Raw genomic sequence first — 21,342 nt, forward strand, 5'->3', positions numbered from 1 at the left:
CCATTGTTCCCTATGATGGGAACCAACTGCACAACAAAGAATAAAACAAGAACAACACAAAATAAAGTTTTAAATTTTTTTTTCTCCCTTCCAAAGTACAAGTAGGCAAAGCATTATGACACATTACACCAGCAGTCCCCCACACAGAAAAATTAAAACAAAACTCACTTAACATCAGAGAATCACAAAGCATGATTCCTGTCAAAAACACTTTATTTCTTGAACAGCTTTAGGCTACACAGCAGGGGGGGGGGACACCAAAGGGCATGGCAGCACTATCTTACACAAAAATAACATAACTCGCTTCACATTAAAGAATCACCCCAAAAAATTGCTGTCAAAAGCACTTTATTTCTGTAACTGCTTTAGGAAGGCACCACAGAGCAGGAAAGCAGTGTACTACACAAAAATAACACAACTCACTTCACATCAGAGAATCACACAAACACAATTGCTGTCAAAAACGGTGAAGTGGGTTGTATTATTTTTTGCAGTACATTGCTATCATGCCCTGTTGTGCCCTCCTACTGTGTAACCTAAAGCTGTTCAAGAAATAAAGTGCTTTTGCCAGGAATTGTGTTTTTGTGATTCTCTGATGTTAAGTGAGTTGTGTTATTTTTGTGTAAGATAGTGCTGCCATGCCCTTTGGTGTTCCCCCCTGCTGTGTAACCTAAAGCTGTTCAAGAAATAAAGTGTTTTTAACAGGAATTGTGCTTTGTGATTCTCTGATGTGAAGTGAGTTGTGTTATTTTTGTGTAAGATAGTGCTGCCATGCCCTTTGGTGTTCCCCCCTGCTGTGTAACCTAAAGCTGTTCAAGAAATAAAGTGTTTTTGACAGGAATCATGCTTTGTGATTCTCTGATGTTAAGTGAGTTTTGTTTTAATTTTTCTGTGTGAGGGACTGCTGGTGTAATGTGTCATAATGCTTTGCCTACTTGTACTTTGGAAGGGAGAATATAATTTTTTTAAAACTTTATTTTGTGTTGTTCTTGTTTTATTCTTTGTTGTGCAGTTGGTTCCCATCATAGGGAACAATGGGGCTGGCTGGCCAGCCATCTCTGTAGGTGGCGGGGGAATTTGAGGGAGGGTGTCTGTGGTTCAGGTGCTCTTTCACAGGGACCAGCTGGCACTCAGAAGTGTGCCCACCATTGTGGCACCCCTGGGCTGTGCAGAATTGCCCAGGGAAAGAGAGTTTAGAAGTTCCCAGCATAGGGAACAAAGGGAGAGGGCTGGCCTTTGCCAGCCTGTTCCTGGGGTTATGGGTGTGGGGCAGGTGGGGGTGGATTTGGGTCTGTGAGGGGCTAATGTGGGGATTTGGGTCTGTGTGTGGCAGCTGGGGGGGAATTGGGTTTGTGTGGGGCTGTAAGGGGTGGACTTTAGGGGCTGAGAGGACCTACTTGGGGAGGCCATGAAATGCCCCCCCCAAGTGGGAGCAGTCTGAGCCTTGGTGGGGGGTGGGAGGAAGGGTGGGAGAAGGGCCCCAGAGGGCTGGGGGGCATTTTGCATGCAAAATGCCACCCCTGGCAACACAAGCCTCCCCCAGCTGTCAGTGGTAGAGATGAGAGCAGAGCACCTACTTGGGGAGGCCATGAAATGCCCCCCCCAAGTGGGAGCAGGCTGAGCCTTGGTGGGGGGTGGGAGGAGGGGTGGGAGAAGGGCCCCAGAGGGTTGGGGGGCATTTTGCATGCAAAATGCCACCCCTGGCAACACAAGCCTCCCCCAGCTGTCAGTGGTAGAGATTAGAGCACCTACTTGGGGAGGCCATGAAATGGCCCCCCAAGTGGGAGCAGGCTGAGCCTTGGTGGGGGGTGGGAGGAGGGGTGGGAGAAGGGCCCCTGAGGGCTGGGGGGCATTTTGCATGCAAAATGCCACCCCTGGCAAAGGAAGCCTGCCTCTTCATTTTTTCCCCATAGGAAATAATGAAGAAAGATCAGCAGCAGCATGCTAACAATATGCTGCTCCTTCGCTTTCTTATGGGAGGATGGGGGGACCTGCTTTGGGGGGCCATAACATGGCCCCCCAAAGTCCAATCTGTCTGAAACTTGGGTGGTTGTTAGAGAAGGGTTAGAGGAAGGTCCCCACCAATTTTGGGCTTATTAGGTGGGAAAATGCCTCCTCCAGACGTCCTGGAAGATGGAGGCATTTTCCCATAGAAAAGCCGAAAGAAAGCCGAAAGAATCCCGAAACGTTTCGGCTTTTTTCTTTCGGCTCCCCGAAACGTTTCGGCATTCCCCGAAACGTTTCGGCATTCCCCGAAAGAAGCCGAAACACTTTTGTTTCGGCATTCTTTCGGCATTCTGAATGCCGAAACGCACATCCCTACTAGTGATGAAGCCTCTTTACTAAGCAACTAAAACTTCCACTCTTGCTGGCTAGGAACTGCCTTTGCCTCTGCGTTTTCCTTGGCCTCAAATTAATAGGAGTGGAGTCGGAATACTTTCCTAGTCTCTTAAAGCTTCCTACAGTTTCATATTGAGTTTACATAAATAAAGACCACGTTTACAAAAAGATGACAATGGCAAGATACAGGAAGAAGTTTAATGTTTCACAAAGAACTTGAAGGAATCTCCACCCAAAAGGGTAAGATAAAATTTCTTGAGAGAACCATTTGGAATAATGGTCATCAGATCAAAAGCATTCTCAGAAGCTAAATAGGCAAGGCCTTGGTTAGTAATTGGATGGCAGACCTCCAAAGAAGATCAGACAATAGCAAACCACCTCTGTTAGTCTCTTGACTTGAAAACCCCAACAGGGGTTGCCATAAATCAGCTATGGATGGCACTCTCCACCACCATTTCTAATTCGGAGTAATTCAGAACACATTCCCAGAGTCAATTACATCTTTTTATTTATTTGCTGAAAATCTATCCCACATCTAAATGAATTTAAAGCAGCTTCCAAAGACAGATAAAATCATGATAAAAAACAACAAAAACACCACAAACATATGTGGTGAGAAACGTTAAAACAGGAGATTAAATTAGAATTGATAAAATATCTATCGCTCAGTTTGATCTATCTATCATATCTTAGGAAACTGCAAGTAAAGTCAATACCTTACAGTGACTACTATGTAAGTTAAATACCACATCTGTGCAAGATTAGAGAATTCCATGAAAACTTAATGTTTGATTAATGCAGATAAAAACAAAAAATAAAATAAAGCCAAGAGCTTTTAGGTGTATTTATGGTTGTGTAATAGTTCATACTAGCTTTAAAAAGGAGCCAATGCAGAATTGCACCAGATTATAAACTAGAGACTGACGCCATTTGATTTTCTTACCAAGCATACTCATTATCTCTTCTTGCTTTCCTTCTCTGCTAGCAAGAGTTATGTGATGAAAGTGCTGAGATAAAGTAATGGTAAGGAGGATACTGCAAGAGGTATTTGAAAAGCAGGAATAATTTACTACGTGTCTGCTTTGTTTTACTTCCCTGAGTCCTCTTGTGGTGAAAGGAAATTCATCTTTTCTGGCAGACTACTGCCTTTTTAGGCTTGAGAGCTCCCCAAGCACACTGGAGTGCAGATAAATGGATGCAAATCTTCAGGAGTACAGTATTAAGATCACGGATTTCATACTGTGTTTTGTTTGCTATGTCATGTTCAAGGAAGAAATGAGGCAATGCACACTTATTTGCACAAATCACTCCAAATGTAATAACACTCTTTGGACTGTTATTTCTAGTCACAAACTCAAATGCGATTGTGGGAATGAAGAGTAGGAGTTTGAAAGCCAGCATAGCATAGTGGTTAGAGTGTCGGATTAGGATCTGGGAAGCTCAGGTTTGAATCTTCATGGCTATGGAAGCTCACTGGGTGACCTTGGGCTAGTAACAGTCTCTCTGTCTAACTGATCTCACAGGATTGTTGTGAGGATAAAATGGAGGCATGGTGAACACTGTGAGCTGCTTTGGGTCCCCACTGGGGAGAAAGGTGGGGAATAAATAGAGTATGTAAGTAAATAAATAAGGTTAAAAACTGGGATAACTGCCACAGCAACACCTCATGCAAACTTGGAGATGGGAAGATTTGTATGGAGGCGGCACCATATGCAGTCACACTGATCTTACTGAGGGCTTCATATCTACAAATAATTTGGTTCTCCAGTGTGATGCACTTAAAATAGACTAGCATCCAGGAGATTCTAGTTTGAGTCTCCAGTCAGCTAGGAAGCGTATTGAGCCACCTCCCCCCCCTCTCTCCCTCCCTCCCTCCCCCCCCCTCGCCAACCTAATACACATCTCAGAGTTATGAGGATAAAACTGGGTGGTAAGGAAGAACCACATACGCAACCTTGACTTCCTAGAAGGAAGGGCCAGTTAATTTTTTTGCATAGAAATGAACTTCGAAACAGTGGTTGAAAGCTTCTCCTTGATGGCACATACCTGACTTTGGGCCTAGTCTGGCCTAGTGCTCCTAAAGGAGTATACTGACTGATCACAGGCAGAGCCAGAGGACATGTGATCAACTTAACTTGTTTAACTCTTTAGACACACTTGTGCCTTGAATGTCATACTGCAGCACTGAAATAGGCCAATTAGCTTGGATTACCATATATGGAACAGGCTGCCTTCAGTATAAAAGGGGCAGCAGCTTTGTTTTCTGTGAAGAACCTGAGGTAACTTTCTTTGTGTTAAGAACCTGGTCCTGCCTTTATTGCAATAAAGACTTTCTGTACTCCTTCTACTCCGCCTGCCTTCTCCTTAAATGGGCCATGAGTGGGTGGGGCCCTTTTGGGCTAACATCCTCATTTGGATTACTTTGTTCTATGGCATAATAATCTCAACAATCATTTCACTGCTACTGCAAAGATGCCATACCAAAGGAAAAATTGCTTCATAGCAAAGGTTCAAGACACTGTTCAAGGTTCAAGATATTCCTTTGGACTTCTTTAGCAGTATGCAAAACTGAAAGTGTATTTTTTTAAATATTTCCAGTAGCCCGTTTCTCTTGGATTTTTATCTTTCTGAAGGCTTTATGCCCACAACAATACACTATGAATTTTTTAAAAGGACCCTTACATAGTTTTCTGCATGTGATATACTATGCTATACAGAACCTAGAGGCTAAGAACAAAGTATGAGAAATGTAAAGAGCTGTACTATAGGATCTAAAACGTATTTCTAAAATCTGAGAGATGCAAGTAAAAATGTAGCTTGTTTAAAGAAATAATAAAGCTTCCAGGTAGAAATGACACTAAGGGATGCCCTTGAATATTCAAGTAAAATGATTGCAAGAACTAAATAATTAGGTATAAAAGCAAAAGAGGCCTTAGGATGAACTGGAGTTTTAGATTTTTGCCTCAAAGAAACTGGGAAGGCAGTTTAGCTTATCTGATATGCAATTATGTTTCTGTTATAGTAACTGGGACCTCTTTCATAACATGTTGATTTCAAAAAGCTGAAAATGTCTTATCTCACATTGGCTAAAATAAGAGACTACATTCTCGACTCCTTTGGCCAAACAGATACAGCTCTAAATTTCTGTTTAGATTTTAGCGCTCTTCTGTGATCTCTACCACCCTCCCAGCAACATAGAATTTCTGGGCTTCCATACCCTTTTATCCCTATCTGTACTTTCGCTCCCTTCTTCCTCATGACTGGAATTTTGCCTAGACTTTCCAGTGAGTCTAGAGTTGTACATACACTGTTAGAGAACCAGAAGCAGAATGTGCCTTCATGAAAATGAATGAAACACCACGAATTTTTATATTCAGCAGCTTGTGGTTGGGATGCGGCAATGTTGCTTGACTGACCTTTGTGGAAGCCTGTGATATATTTTGTATGGGATATTTATTTCTTGCTGTAAATGCAAAACTGCCACCAATAGAAAATGACCAGGCATGAGAGATTAAATTCTACTGTAGCATTTTTTATCATTTATAAATCTCTACAAAAGAGTGTCTATGGTGTTACTGATGTTCCTAAATTCTAACAATGGAATGCATTGCAGGTATAAACTCTCTAATTCAGCCTCAGAATAATGATTATTATAAGTATGGATGCATCCATGCAGTGATGGATATTGCACTGTCATTGCGCTTTAGCAATCATTCCTTTCCTGGGTTGCCTTGTTCAGACACAAAAAACCAGTTACAAACAATTGCTATAGTTCAATGATAATGTCCTATCAAAGATGTGTGGATGAAGCCTTACTGTCTTTCAGCACTAGTCCCACTAAAGCCCAGTAAAAATGACAGCCCTAAATGTTCATTCAACATGGGGAAGAGGAACAGCAGACACAATCACCTGGTTGTCTTCCAGGTCTAACCACATGGAGGAAGCGACCACATGTATGCCTTCTCCCCATGATCAGTGAAGTTGCTTTCTGAACGTCACTGATATGGGGAGGGAGATAGTTTCAGGTGGGCAGTCAGGATGGACTGCAGTAGAAGAGCAAGATATGAGTCCAGGAGACTTTGTGTAGCCATTTCCTCAGGTAGCCAGGAGATTACAAAAAGGCAGGGGATGGGCCCAACGCATGCACTTGTGCCTGCTGTACTGGCTTAATAAGCAATGTTGACTTCCAGTGTTGGATTATATTATAGGATTGTTATTAACCTATGTATCTCAGCTACTTCCCCCCAATAACTAGACTGCATTTGCACTACAGTTTTAAAATATTTTAAAATCACACTTTAATACAAAATTTAATGTAAGATTTAAATTAGAAACAGCATGAGCTCCCATCTTTGTTTTTGCCTTTTTTGGGACCATGGGGGCGGGGAACCATGCTGCTACACAGCTGTCATTTTTACTACACATGTGATAAAAGTATCAACCAAGAATCCCATCTACAACAATGAAACTGAGAACTTTCTAAATTCTGTACCTTCATCCTAGATTATTATATTCGTCCCTTTTCCTAATGCGTTAAAATATTATATCTTTCTTTTGCTGTTTTTCAGAAGAGGCATTTCTGGAAATTTACTAGAACACTTTCTTAAGCCATCCTTCATTACTTCCTCTGTATCTTCTACTACAAAAAACATTGGTCAGACCTACTATAAAAACATTGGTAAATTCTTATCTGACTAAGCTGAGAAGATTCTGTTTTTTCAATGGAGTAATGTAATCAAATTGCATGAACAGTAAAATACTTATTTTTTCTTGTCATAAAATAACCTCCTTAGCTAAGTTTACAATTGAATGAACTATCTTTTTATCTTGTTTGCCCGTTTTCAATAAACACACAGAAAAAAATCTATATCAAATTCTTCTTGTCAGTATAGTGTAAAATCAAGTAAAAAATGGAAATTTCACAGAACCAGTGAGCTAGGGAGCTTTTGTCTATGTACCTAGCCACTGTATCAAAAATTAATATTTAACTTTTAACAATCAAAAGCTCCTTAGACAATCAATAATATATTTATGTTAATATCCACCAAAGAGATAATACTAAAAAGGAAACTAAAGAATCCTGCACTGGTACAACAACATTGGTGGTGAATGACACACAGAAGATACTTCATTTAAGCTTTCCAATATTTTAAAATATACAAAACAATATCTCCTATAAAGCCATTACATTGCCAATGTAGAATTAAATAATTTAAGTTACCAATAAAAGTTTTCTCCTCCTTTATAATGGTTTAGCTACTGTCATTTTACATGATACAGTTAAAATATGTAATCCTTTTTGAAGGACAACCAATGTAATTTACAATAATATTTTTGGATAAGGAAGCCTTGATAACCATTGAAAGCATATTCAGCACTGTTTGCCCAAAATACAAAAGCAACATGTCCAGATCATTTACAGTGATAAAAATGTTTAGTTTCCATATGCTTTCTCATATATACTGAGACTTTAACAGTGCAATCCTGTGTAGAGTTACTTCACTCTTAACCCATTGAACTCTCTGCATAAGATTGCACTGTAAATTGCTAAAATGTAGGATTGAAGAAACTGAGCATTAGTAAGCACTGCTTAGGACTCCTAAAAACCATGTACGTGTCCCCAGTTACCTGGCTCTACTTCATGCCATCCACTTGACTGACTGCCACTTCCTGGAGACCGCCCTTGGCTTGTATAAAACGACTCTTCTCCAGGACTGTCCATTTCATCCTCTACAGATTTGAGACGCTTTGTAGAGCTGGAATTGCAGAACATATATTATTGGATAAACTGAAGTGAGATAATATGCTGAACTACCATTTTACTCTTTCAGGATAAAAAGAGGAAAACTTGACTGAAGCAGTCAGCTAGAGGTATGCATTCAGATATTCCTGAGCTGAAAATATAACAAAAATTCAATGTTTTGATCATTTTGGGGATATCCAAAATTACCCCCAACACTGCTGAAATTTCAAGTGTAACAGAAATTTATCTCCTGGAATTTGAGAAGTGTTTTGGGTTTCAGGGAGGCCAGGAATGGGAGGGGGAGAGAGGAAACTGGCTTCAGCTCCAATTCACAGACAGCGTGGAAGGCACGGTGACTGCACACTCCTGTGTGTTCACAGCTTTTTAAAATGAAACCTCTAGATTTACCACTGGCAATCCCATTACCTTTAAAAAACAGGCAAGAATTGAAAGGCCATGGGATTGTCAGTGCCACCAAGTAATAATGAACATGCTGAACAGATTCAGCATATCACATTTATATACTATTTTTAATAATTTGTTAATTTATGAATTGCAGATCATATCAATATTTAATTACTGTACTTTTCAAGGAACTAAGAACACAGCAGCATACAGTGTAGGCATCCAAAACTGTAGTATTGTAAGTACAGAAATAGTAAAATTACCAAGTGGCAAGCATGCTAAAATAACAGAATTTCCCCAAATTTACCATGTGGTAGTGAAGCTCCTCCAAATAAGTAAGAATAATCTTAACTGGATTATTTAGCAACTTTTATCTTTGTTTGGGTAATTCTTTATCTGTATGTCAATGGATTGTAATCTGACCTGCTTCCTTCAGATACCAGCTTTGGTTCTTTTCATATGTTGCACAGTCAAAAAGTATCTGAACATCTGTGATACTTTAGCTTACATTTGGAAATGGACAGTGAAATCCTAAGCAAAGTTACACCTTTCTAAGTCTATTGAAGCCAGTGGATTTAAAAGGGTATACACATGCAGAGAATAGGTAAGAATGTGAGGTAGAGTTCTGAAAGGACAGAAAAAGCTACTAATTCAGAGTGCAAATGTGTAAAAATACCCCAGACTTACAGGGGCCCCAAGTTTATGGCCCCCGGGGTTGGAGTGGTGTGGCACATGGTGACTGCCTTTAATCCTGGGGCCAGGTGGCTCCCAGCAGCCTTCTTGGGGCTGCATGGAGAGCTCACATTTCAAAGCACCTGGCCAGCCATTAAGTGTACCTGGAGGACACAGTCTTCTCTTTAGTTCACCAGCTGGTTATACATTCAGAAGCCGACTAGCCCCCCTCAATAATTAGCTCTTAGCTAGCTTCCTACCCATCCCTTCTTCTCTGCGCTGCTGGCTCGGTACAACTGTTAATGTGGGTGGAGTCATATTCCTCGGCTGGTGGTTTTAGTTTCTGTGACTTGCACTGGGGTTTGGGGTTTGCTTGTTTGCTTGTTTTGTCACAACTTCAGGTAGGGGCAGTTTTGACACTGGGCATGGATCCTTTTGTGGGTTTCCCTATCACTGGAGATCCCCTTAAAGGATCTTGGGAGTGAGCTGTTGGGGTATGTTCATTGCCAGTTGGCAGGGGATCCATATAGTGGCATGGGTCCATGTGGAGTCCTGCTTACTGTCATCCCACAGGTGGGCTGAGGGGGCAAAGGTGTCATAGGCTGGCAGTCGATACTTAGATCTGTTTCCTATGTGGCACCAAGGCTCCATAAGCTATATACCAATAAAGCTGTGGCTTTTCTAATTCCAACAAGTTGTCTTGTGTCTTCTGTCACTTTGCCCTCACTTTGCTTGCAATGGCTACCATAACACGGGCAGATGCTTGCGGGGATCCCCAAGGGCAAGTCCTTCCCTCATGCTGTACAGGTGGGGCATTAGGTGCTTGATGGGGGGATCCATTTGCCTGGCTGGCCAGGTTGCAGCCATTCCAGGGATGGCCTACACCTGGGGCTGTGGGACTAGGCCAGACAGGTCAAGTCGGAGGTCCTGGGCTAACCCTGTGACTTGACATGTACCGCTTAGTTGGCCCTTGCCGTGATTTATGTTTAATGTTACGTTAATAAATGGCCCTTTAGTTCTAAGCTTGTGTCTGTCTCTTCATTCTGGCTAGGGTTGCAATAATCTGATGAATTTATTATGATGATGTAAGCAAGATCACGTAGTTCTCTGTCTCTCTGTGCAACAATCTATCTAACTGGATAAGCAAAGTGACAACTAGAGAAAGCAAGAGAACAAATCTGACATTATTATCTTAAGAGCCACAAAAGTGCTCTGAAAATATTACTAAGTGGCATAGGTAGACAGGGAGGATTGCTTGATTTTAAAAAAACAATAATTTCACTAAAATTAGAAACCAAAAATATTTTTAATGAGTTCTTCAAGTGAAACACAGAGTGATTCATCCTCACCAGCCACATACACATCCTTCCCCCACGAAACATTCAAGTGAAGCCCGAGAGTAAAGATAACCCTTCTGCTGAGCTCTGAAGGTCAATTGACTCGGACTCTGCAGAGTAATGTGGGGAACGGCAGAGCCAAAGGACCTCAGCTTCTTGAGATAAAGTGAGAAGAACAGACTGTTCTTAGGGAGGGAAATGCCCGACTGAATTCACGTTGAAGACAGGGTCAGCAGATACTACATCTATTGTCAGCTTTATGGAGTCTACTGCACATTTCTGTATACAAAGGCAGTAGAAACCCCCAAGGGTAAACTGACCTAAAAGTCTGTTGAGTTAGACCAGAGAAGACAGTTTCCTAAATTACAGATGTATTGGTTAGGAATAAAAAAAAACCCCTGTCATCATTTTTCCTGGGCTTAAGAATTTACAGAGATAATTCACACAGCCTCTTCTAGAAAATGTGCTGAAGCAAAGATTTCTTCTCAGGTATTTGAAATGGATTTTCTGTAGTATAAGCATCACAATACAAATACTACCAGTACCTGGAGCATGAGACAGTTTTTGCCTGGTCTGGTGTGCACTATTGCCATTATTTTATTTAAGTACACACTTATATCAATGGAAGTTATTCAGACTTATAGGGAAAAGTAAATACAGTGTGTCATACAGTTTGAATATAAATACAGCATTCTGAACTTTCTCATCTTACTGCCTTTTTTCAAATAGTTATTTGCATGCATGAGGGCTAGGTACTTTTCAAACAATTAAAATTGAGATTCTTGTTGCTCTAACTAGTTTAGGAACACTAAAGAGTGTCTCTCAGCCCCAAATTTGTTTCCAAAGCATGTTTAATGTCAACAAGAGACATTTTTAACTGCAATAAAATCACTGCCTTGATAATTATGCTACAGTCCATAGCAGTCCTAGCAGTCCATAGCAGTCCATAGCAGTCCTAGGCTGGTGTATTCGGAAGTAAATATTGGTGAAATCAATAGGGACATACTTCCAAGTAAATATGTTTAAAGTTGGGTGGTAAGCCTGTAATTTAAGGACTTCTCTGTCTAATGTGGAACAAACTAATGTGAGGAAAAAAATAAACATATTGCAGACTTATTAACTACTGATGCTGTTTATAATTAGCTTCTTATCTGTGTCAGGTATTTGCAGAAGCCCACAAGAGCGACAGCTGAGCTTTACTTTTAAGTATCATTAATAATCTGTCTGTTCTTCCTCTCCTGAAATGGAAACAAACATAGCTTGAGACTAACTCCTATGAATGAGAATTGTCCATATTAAGTATGCTCAGCAAAATAAAGCTAAATTGTACAAATTAGTTTACTGATGACAGCCACAAGTAATGATTAGTTCATTTGCCAAATATCAGAATGTTGACTGACTATAAACACACAGTATATTCTCTCAGTCATTACAGGCTATAAACTGATCATGCACTGCCCTAGAGCATTTGTAGAAAAAACTGAAATATTTGAATAAACTATAGCTATGAATAAGTTTTGAAACTGTGCACTGGCGCTACATTTTTTACATTACCTTTTTTTATGGACTGCTTTAAAAAGGGAGAAGAAAGCATGTGAAGAACTCACATGTGTTTATTTTGCTGATTATAGCCTGAAATGTGACGCTGAGGGCAATCATAATGTGAATAGTCATGTTAATATAGCTAAACATGCATGTATAAATCCTTCACAAATTATGGGGTGCAAATGTTAGACAGACATGGCAATCCTATGCAGTTATTCTGCTCTAAGCCTATTAAAATCAACAGGTTGGATCCCAAAATCTGAAGGCATGGTCACTGATCTTTCCTTCATCCCTCTACCCCATCAGTCCTTTCTGACCCTGCTAAAGGTCATCACAGGCGGCTTAATAGCGACATGGGTTTGGAGGCAGCAGTGTACAGCAGGAAAGGGGTGAAATTACTCACTTCTTCCTCTTCTGTCAGCAGAGCTGCACTGATGCACAATACAGAAGGAGTGATTTTGCCCCCTCTCCCCTCCCCATTTCAGACTCCCATCTGCATGGGTCCCATGACCTGGGAATAAATTTTCCTCTAGTGAGAAAGGGCTGCTGGGAGGAGAGAAATATAAGAAAGATCTGCAACAATCAGCATTTTCTGCAGACAGATTACAGTATCCAATCCAGATTCCAAATAGCATGATGGCAACAGCCTTTGCCTTGCTTACAAAAAAAGGGGGAATAACGTTTTTTAACCATTGTCTTCAGATTACTATTTAAACCACAAAATCAAGACCAATAAGGAATCCAGATGCAAATATTCAACTGCTTCATTAAACTACCACATTCCTAAAATAGGTTTCTAAAGGGCAGTTCCTTAAACCTATATTAGGATGATATATACCAGTCTATCTGAAGTCATGAATTAAGTTTCCATCTTGCAATATGATGCAGGTCATTGTACCTAAAGCCCAGAAAAAGCCAATATGGTTTATATATATTAGACAGAGAGGCATTATTAGTGACCAGCCCCGTAGATTATCTAACTTTCAATAATGTTACTTTAAAAGAACCCTCTTGCTGCAATGTCACCATGGTCTTGTGACTTTCCCAGAGTCAAGAATAGAGATGGGCATGAACAGACCCCCCCCCCAATATGATGTTCGTTGTTTGTTGCCATCCACGAACAGGGACTCACAAACAACCACAAACATGGCCCTGTTCACAAACATGTTCATGGTTGGCTGTTTGTGGAGGCCGGCAGGCTCTCCTCCAGCCATCATCCAAGTCAAGATCCCTACTGCACCACTCCTAGAAATCTGACCTGAGCAGGCACCAGGAAAGGTACCAGTAATAAATAACAGCTTGGCTCCAGAGCCTGGCAGCAGCCCTGGAACTTGAAGGGGTAGATCCCTATCCCACCACACACAAAGAAAATTCAAGCTCCAATGCACTCTATCAAAATGCCAACAGCAACTGTCTCTCCACTGTCTGCAAAGTCAGAGCTGGGAGGCCCCTCCCCCCTGCTATTTGCTCCCTTGTAACAAATTTGGAGCTCTACACTTGAAAAGAAGACCTGCCTATCAAGCTAAATTGGACTTAGATTGGGGTTTCCAGGGCAACAGCAGGAATTCAGACAATCCCTGCCTAAGTTGCCAAGGGAATTGATTGCAGGTGCCAGACTGTCTAGCTTGACGAACAGAAACAAACAGCAAGGAACGAGGCTTGCAATGACCACCTGTTTGTTTAGAATGGAGCCTCACAAACGGCTTGTTCGCAAACAGCAGATTGGGCTGTTTGTGGCTTTTTTTGGTTCGTATTGCTGTTCATGCCCATCTCTAGTCAAGAAGCAAAGTCATACTGTTCTGTGATGTTTCATATTCTCCTTCAGCGGACAAGCAGCAGGAGGAGAACTACTACGTGAACCTGACAACTGTGGTTATCTTCGGAAGTCCTGCTTTTGGTGCCTCCACTTTCTAAGATTAGATAGGTGACAACCTGGGAAAGGGCCTTCAGGCTGAGGCACGAAAACTCTGGAATTAATTCCCCAGAGATTTGTCTGTCCCCTTCTGTTGCAATCATCCCAAGTGGGTGAAAATATTTTTGTGTTTCATTTCGTGCACCCTCAGTGATCCCTCCTTCATGTCTCCTTCATTGTTGTAAAAGTTTTGATTGTTGTTTTTATATCTGTATATTTTTACAGCTCTGGTTTTAACTTTTTTAATGTTGTGCATTGGTTAATTTTAATGGTTTTATAATGTGGTTTTAGTATGTATGTTAGCCACTTTGGCAGTCTTTGTGAGGGCAGAAAGGCGGGATATAAATTTTTCTAAATAAAATGAAATGAATTTACTCCACAATTTGCTAGCCTAGTTTCTCTCAGAACAACACTGTAATAGAAAACCACCTGTATACTTTAGAAGAATAGCCTTCCATTTGGCTATTCTGCTTGGCTCATCTTCATCTAGCCTTGATTCAACTCAGCAGATCCCTGCAACAGGTTTCTTGTTTGTGAGCTTTTACAGCGGAATGGCTGATTGCTGTGCATCTGTGTGGCCTGTTCAGCTCCCCAGACAAGCACGCACCTAACTGGCCACCTGAGCAGCTGTTCACAAATTGAGTATTCCTGGATTAGTCCCAATTTAATTTAGATGTGCAAATAGCAACATGATTGCTGCTTGAAACACAACGTGAAATCATATCCATGTGGCAAGCCATTTGTATGCAGTAGCTCCTTGTACCTCTCTAGCAATTTCTACCAGGCCAATGCAGACTCTGCATTTTGAAATAATTAGGCCTCAGTCTATTAATTTCAATTCCCTTAACTGGCATTAGGCCACTTCCGTCTTTAAGACCCTTCAAAATTGTTAAGTAATATTTTTATATACAGGCCTACATCTCCATACTTTTATCACTTCTTCTCCACTTATAGGAAAATGCTTCTAATTTATATCTATATCTTCAGTAACTTTTCAAAATGAAAAGTGTAAATAAAGGGCTTTGAGAGACATTAATAGATACACCACTTTATTCTTAGAAAGCCTTATTGATTCAAGCAGACCCTGTCAGGAAACACAAGCATTAAATGACAGCATTACTGATTTTGAAATGTCCACATAGCCAAAGAGATCATCCACAGTCCGAATATTTTGTGAAGATTGAATTACCTGGTAGAGGAGGTGCTTGGTAAAGATCTCCTCATTGCTCCTGGGCTCATGCTATAGTATGAGGAACTTTCCAAATCTGAGAGTGAGAAATTAGGGCCTGTTCCTGCAGCTATTGGTGCTGGGGAAATAAAGAAAAGGAAGTCAGTAAGTCATGTGAAAAAGGAATAATTACATTTAAAACATTCACTTCCACCTGAATGACTTTACCCAGCTTGTAATAGAAAGACATGAGTTAATTGATACTGTAATCAGAAAGATTAAAAGTTCATGATGTAACTTTACAAATAAGGTCTTCTTTGAATTTTTTTTTCCTGATGGCAAAGTGTGATTGCACTATGGTCCCTTTCTCAAAAACTGAAAGAATATTGCTTCTTCACAGATTTTTCCACATTTAATATAACTGGATATACTAGTAAGATTTTCCTCTTATTTATTTATTTATTTATTTAATATAATAAATATAATATTTATATAAAATATTTATATTCCATCTTTTTTAGTTAGCCCAAGGCAGCTTACAAATATAGACACAAAACCAGGTTAGGTTATCTTTGTGACATTCTCTCTCAATTGTTACAAATAGGCGGGATGAACTAGTTTTTAACAAAGATATTATTAACTACATACCCTACAATGTAAAGAAAGGAAGCTTTTGCATTTCCTGTCATCAAGAGTAGTGATCTGGTATCATCAACATAAAAAGTGACCAAGTGCAGATAAATGTTTTAATGGAGAAGAAATGTACAGTTGTAGGATCTTGAAAGAACTTCTTCTCACCTACCACGATCCATTGCAAATAAACATTTCCTTAGCACTTAAATAGCAATGATTTTGCTGGGGAAATTCAAACATGTATTGTGACAGAAATATGGTTGTTCAAATTTCTTATGTACCAACTAGGGCTTGTTCACAAATGCAACTTGCTGCCTGAGTGAATCATAAATTATACTAGTAAATTGCACTAAACTTCAGTGGAGAGACAAGTCGCACCTCCAGCTATCAACTGTTCACACAAGCATGTTTATGAATTGACTGGAAAAATGTTTTTATCTCTTACCTCTAATTCATATGAGGTGACTAATAATCAGAACATATAAACTACAGTCCTAAAAATTACAGCACAATGTTGATAATAAAATCAAAGTCCAAAAGCTACGACTATGACCTATAATTAACAATAGCTTGACAGAAATCTGCATACACACACAGTACATGAACTAGAGACCCCTTGGCCGTCTTCTGGGCCAACATCCGACCCTTTCAGTCCACTCTGCGGGGATGGGATTGACAGGACCCTGCAAGCGGTGAGACCTACCACGTGCTTCCTGGGCCTGTGTCCATCATGGCTGGTTATGGCCAGTGCCGATCGAGTATGGAGTCACTTGGAGGCCATTGTCAACTTGTCCCTGAGCTCTGGAGTTTTCCCTGGGGTGCTAAAGGAAGCCGTGGTGAGGCCTCTCTTAAAGAAGCCATCTTTGGACCTCACTGACCCTGTCAGTTACCACCCAGTTTCGAACCTCCCGTTCCTGGGTAAGGTGATTGAGCGAGTGGTGGCGGAACAGCTACAGGGGATCCTGAACGAAATCTCAGCTCTAGATCCCTTCCAGTCCAGCTTCCGCCCGGGGCATGGGACAGAGACATTGCTGGTCACCCTCACAGATGATCTCTGCAGTCACCTGGATCGAGGAGGATTGGCGCTGCTGATATTATTGGATTTGTCAGCAATGTTCGATATGGTCAATTATGAACTTCTGACCCACCACCTCACCGACGTGGGGATATGCGTGGTTGCCTTGCAGTGGCTGGTCTCCTTTCTCCATGGTCAAGGACAAAGGGTGGTGCTTGGGAAGAGACTGTCATCCCACCAACCTATGGTGTGCGGTGTCCCACAAGGGGCATTACTCTCCCCATTGCTGCTTAACATCTATATGCACCCCCTTGCCCAGTTGGTGCAGAGCTTTGGACTTGGGTGTCATCAATATGCAGATGACACCCAGTTATACCTGATGATGGATGGCCAGCCTGGCTCGGCCCTGGTTGTCCTGTTGTGTCTGGTTGGTTGGGACAGAGTCAACCGAAATTAAATCCTACAAAGATGGAGATCCTGTACTTGAGTTGTGGGGGGTTAGGTGCTGGACTCCAACTCCCGACCCTCGACAGGGCGCTGCTTACACCAGTGTCATTGGTTAGGAGTTTGGGGGTGATTCTGGATGCCTCCTTGAAAATGCAGGCTCAGATCACAGCAGTTGCCAGGTCCTTTTCTTTTAAATCTACAACGGACCAGGCAGCTTGTCCTCATACCTCTCAGTCAGCAACTTAACTACAGTGATCCAGGCAACGGTCATCTCTAGGCTGGATACTGTAACTCGCTCTACACGGGGCGTCCCTTGAGCCTGACCCAGAAATCAGCAGGTTCAAAATGCAGCAGTGTGTGTTATTGTAGGAGCACCGACTGGAGCGCATATAACACCTATATTGCACCAGCTGCACTGGCTGCTGGTGGAGTACCGGATCAGGTTCCAGGCTTTGGTATTAACCTATAAAGCCCTATGCGGACTGGGAACAGCGTATCTGTGAGACCGCCTCTCCCTATATGTGCCCCAGAGGATGCTCCGATTGGGAAACATCTATTGGTGGTCCCTGGCCCTAAGGAGGCTCGCCTGACCTTAACCAGAGCCAGGGCATTCTTGGTCCTGGCTCCAGCCTGGTGGGACTCTCTGTCCACTGAGACCAGGGCCCGGCAGGATGTGTTATCATTTTGCCAGGCCTGTAAGACAGAGATGTTCCATCAGGCATATGGTTGAGGTCGGGCTTGGCTTCCAGTAGCCAAAAAATGGAGAAGAATAAAATCTGAATCCCTCCCTACTAGTGTTGTCCACCACCTTATCTTGTTGAGCTGTTTCTGCTGCTATTGATTGCCGCCATCTGAGTGTATATTTTTACATGTGAATATTTTTTTAAAATTTATTTATGGTTTTAATTGTATAAATTAATTTTAATGTATTTTTTAAAATGTTGTAATCCGCCTTGAGCCCTTAGTGGGTAGGGCAGAATATAAATAAATAAATAAATACAATTTAAGTAGACACCTAAGATAAGACTGTAAAGTTAAATGTCCTAAACAGAGGGAGTATTATTTGGAATAAGCTGTTTACAGACTGCAAGTAAAAAATGGGAATCATAGAGCTCCTCATACAACTTGTATATAATATACTAGAAACAACAAGACTACTGCAAGCAATAGTTTAACAACAAGAGGTGAAGTAATAAGCACTGATAGCCATGTATTTTTTAAAAGGACAAGATGGAATGAACACAATGATATTAAAATAGGAGCCAGTCTGTAATGATCATCAAATATAATTAACTTGGAAAATAATTTACCAAAGGACTCTATGTTTATTTGCTATCTTCTTTTAACTACAATATGCTTCCTGTGGAATGGGTGAATGAAAATCTGGGGAAAAAAGGTTGTAAAATTAACTCATTTTATCAATTGTGCTGTCTGCTAGAGTTTCCTGACATCAGAGACAAGAGGCTGTAAAACTGATGAATTTGCATGGAAAAAGAAACTAGTGTAAGTAATTTGTGTAAAAGGTAATATAGACATGGACTGCTATAATTCAGACATCTTGCAGATAGCAAACTGCTGCAATGTGAGCAGTTATGGGTTAGAAAAATGACCACACTGCAATCAGTCTGACTTGAATGGAAATCAATCATAAAGGTACACTATGCAGCATCCACTACAGTTTTTAGCAACTTCTTGGCCAGACATATTTGTGGTTCAAAAGCCTTTGCTTGATAAATTTTCTTTCACTCAAGACCTATAGAAGGCACAGCTGAAAGATTAATAATATGTTTTCCAAACAGGAATATAACAAAGTCATTTCCCAACTACGATAATATTTATTAAACAGGTTCATTTCAGAGAGTGGAAATGGGGGGGGGGGATACTTTAATTAATTAATTTACACCAGCCAGTTTCTAGTTCTCTGTCTTTACTCCCGGGGGTTAGAGATTGAGACTTGGAAAGGAAGCCATGAAGGAACTAGAAAAGATCCTTAAGGATAAGGAAGTGTCACTGGGGACCAAGACGAAGATAATTCATACTATGGTGTTCCCCATTACTATGTATGGATGTGGAAGTTGGACAATGAAGAAAGCTGACAGGGAGGGAGTGATTCATTTGAAATGTGGTGCTGGAGGAGAGTTTTACAGATACCATGGATGGCCAAAAAGACAACTTAGTAAGTTCCAGATAAAATCAAGCCTGAATTCTACCTAAATAACAAAACTGAGGCTATTGTACTTTGGTCACATCATAAGAAGACTCACTGGAAAAGCCAAAAACCTAGGAACAGTGGAAAGCAGTAGGAAAAGAGGAAGACCCAAAATGAGATGGCTTAACTCAGTAAAGGAAGCCACAGCCTCCAGATCACAAGATCTAGGCAAGGCTGTTAATATAGGATGTTCTGGAGATCATTAATTCATAGGGTCACCATAAACTACAAGCAACTCGACGACATATAACATATACACAGAAACACACACATCCCATAAAGTGCTTCTACCTTATTAAATAATTATCGTAAGATATATCTACAGATAGGGGTGAGGGATACCATTAAACAATGTAGGCCAAATATAACATTAAATGTAACAAGAGATATTAAGCTCTTTCATTTATGGACTCTTTTATTGAGAATAAAAAATGAAGCTGTCTTCTCAAATTATATAAGCAGATAATATATAATATTATCTGCTTATTCCCTAACTTTGTTTATATGCTGACACACAACTTTTATGTTAAGATTGTACCTTCTGCTCCTTGATATCAATACACAAAGTGATCATCTCTGTGACAGGCATGGTCTCCCTCAAGAACTGCTAGAGGGAATTCCTGCTAGAATTCTATTTTTATGGTCCTGATGTCCTTACAAAATATTTGGTGGAAAGTGTAAACTTACATTAAATATTAGTGTGTACAGACCATATGTGTGTAAAGGGACAAAATAGAGTAAAATTATAGCTAGCAACATTAACAAAAATAGAGTAATTATTAAGTGGTGTTGATCTGTGGATACTTCAGTCTGGAGAGGAGAGCTAACAATGGACAAGCCAAATTGTCTTACTCACCTGAACAATGCTCCAGGTTTGCAGAAAAATCTGAAATCTAAAAAAATCCATCGGGGAGTTCAAAAAAACATCAAGATGATAAAAGGAGCACTTGTAGTTTTAACCAGATGCCCACAGTGGCAGTTGTTAGGCAACCATAACAATTAAGCCACTATTCCAGGCTTGGTTGCTGTCAGTAAAAGACAGTAGGATGGGCTAGGCGCTTTCCAAGGCTGTTTTGGCCTTTGAGGGAAGACTCATTGGGGCCAGATCCAGAAGCAACCACCAGGCAACTTGATACCACATGACTTGCACGACTCACCAAGGCCCGACTGCTTGTTACTTTTCAACAGCAGCCCACCCAAAAGCCAGTGGTTAGAGTTTCAGAGTATAACACAGGAGACCCAGGTTTGAATCACCTCTCTGCTGTGGAAGCTCACTGGATGACTTTGATCCAGGCACATATTATCAACCTAACCTACCTCTCAGGGTTGTTGTGAGGATAACATAGAAGCAAGGAGAATGATATAAGCTGCTCTAGGTCCCCACCATGGAGAAAGGTAGCATATAAATGAATTAATAAATATAGATGAAGATGGGGGGCAGATAAAAAGTTGTTTAATGGGTTTGAAGGAGAGAAGGATGTACAGAAAGGTGAGCACATGGAAGAGGGAAAGAGAAAATAGTGTGGGGGCAGGGGATACATGGAAAACTTAAATACCCTCTGCAAGTCCTTGTGAGTCCCCCACTTGAATATACTTTATTCTGTGGATCAGGACCATTTGGTGACAAAACAGATGGTTTTGCAAATTTGGAGGATCCTCTAGATACACAGAAAAACTGAAACCTACACAAATGTGGAGGTTACAAAAACCCCAAATAGAGGAGCTGTTGTTTGCACTTACACTTCTGGTAGTCTGAGAGTGTGCACTCTCCTCAGCATGTGCAGAAGACATTGGAGAAAATGCAGATTGCCCATCACCTAGCTGAGGTTTGGGGTTAGTGCGGAGAGGGCTGTTACCTGCTGCCTGACATCCTGCAGCAGTAGGGGCCATTGATGGTGCTGGTGAGGGTATGGCTT

General features: G+C 40.9%; 1 protein-coding gene across 2 annotated transcripts in view; it reads right to left on the reverse strand.

The window, feature by feature from the left end:
* The window catches only part of NFIA (nuclear factor I A), a 448,502-nt gene that overhangs the window by 99,404 nt on the left and 327,756 nt on the right, over positions 1–21,342 (reverse strand). For both annotated transcript variants that reach the window (XM_054981696.1, XM_054981695.1), the window contains exons 5-6: positions 15,144–15,261; positions 7,969–8,096 (exon numbers count right to left, since the gene is read on the reverse strand). In XM_054981696.1, the coding sequence (XP_054837671.1) occupies positions 7,969–8,096; positions 15,144–15,261 (246 nt within the window). The remainder of the gene's footprint in view (positions 1–7,968; positions 8,097–15,143; positions 15,262–21,342) is intronic.

Source organism: Eublepharis macularius, chromosome 5, assembly GCF_028583425.1.
Source record: "Eublepharis macularius isolate TG4126 chromosome 5, MPM_Emac_v1.0, whole genome shotgun sequence".
Lineage (NCBI taxonomy): Eukaryota > Metazoa > Chordata > Lepidosauria > Squamata > Eublepharidae > Eublepharis > Eublepharis macularius.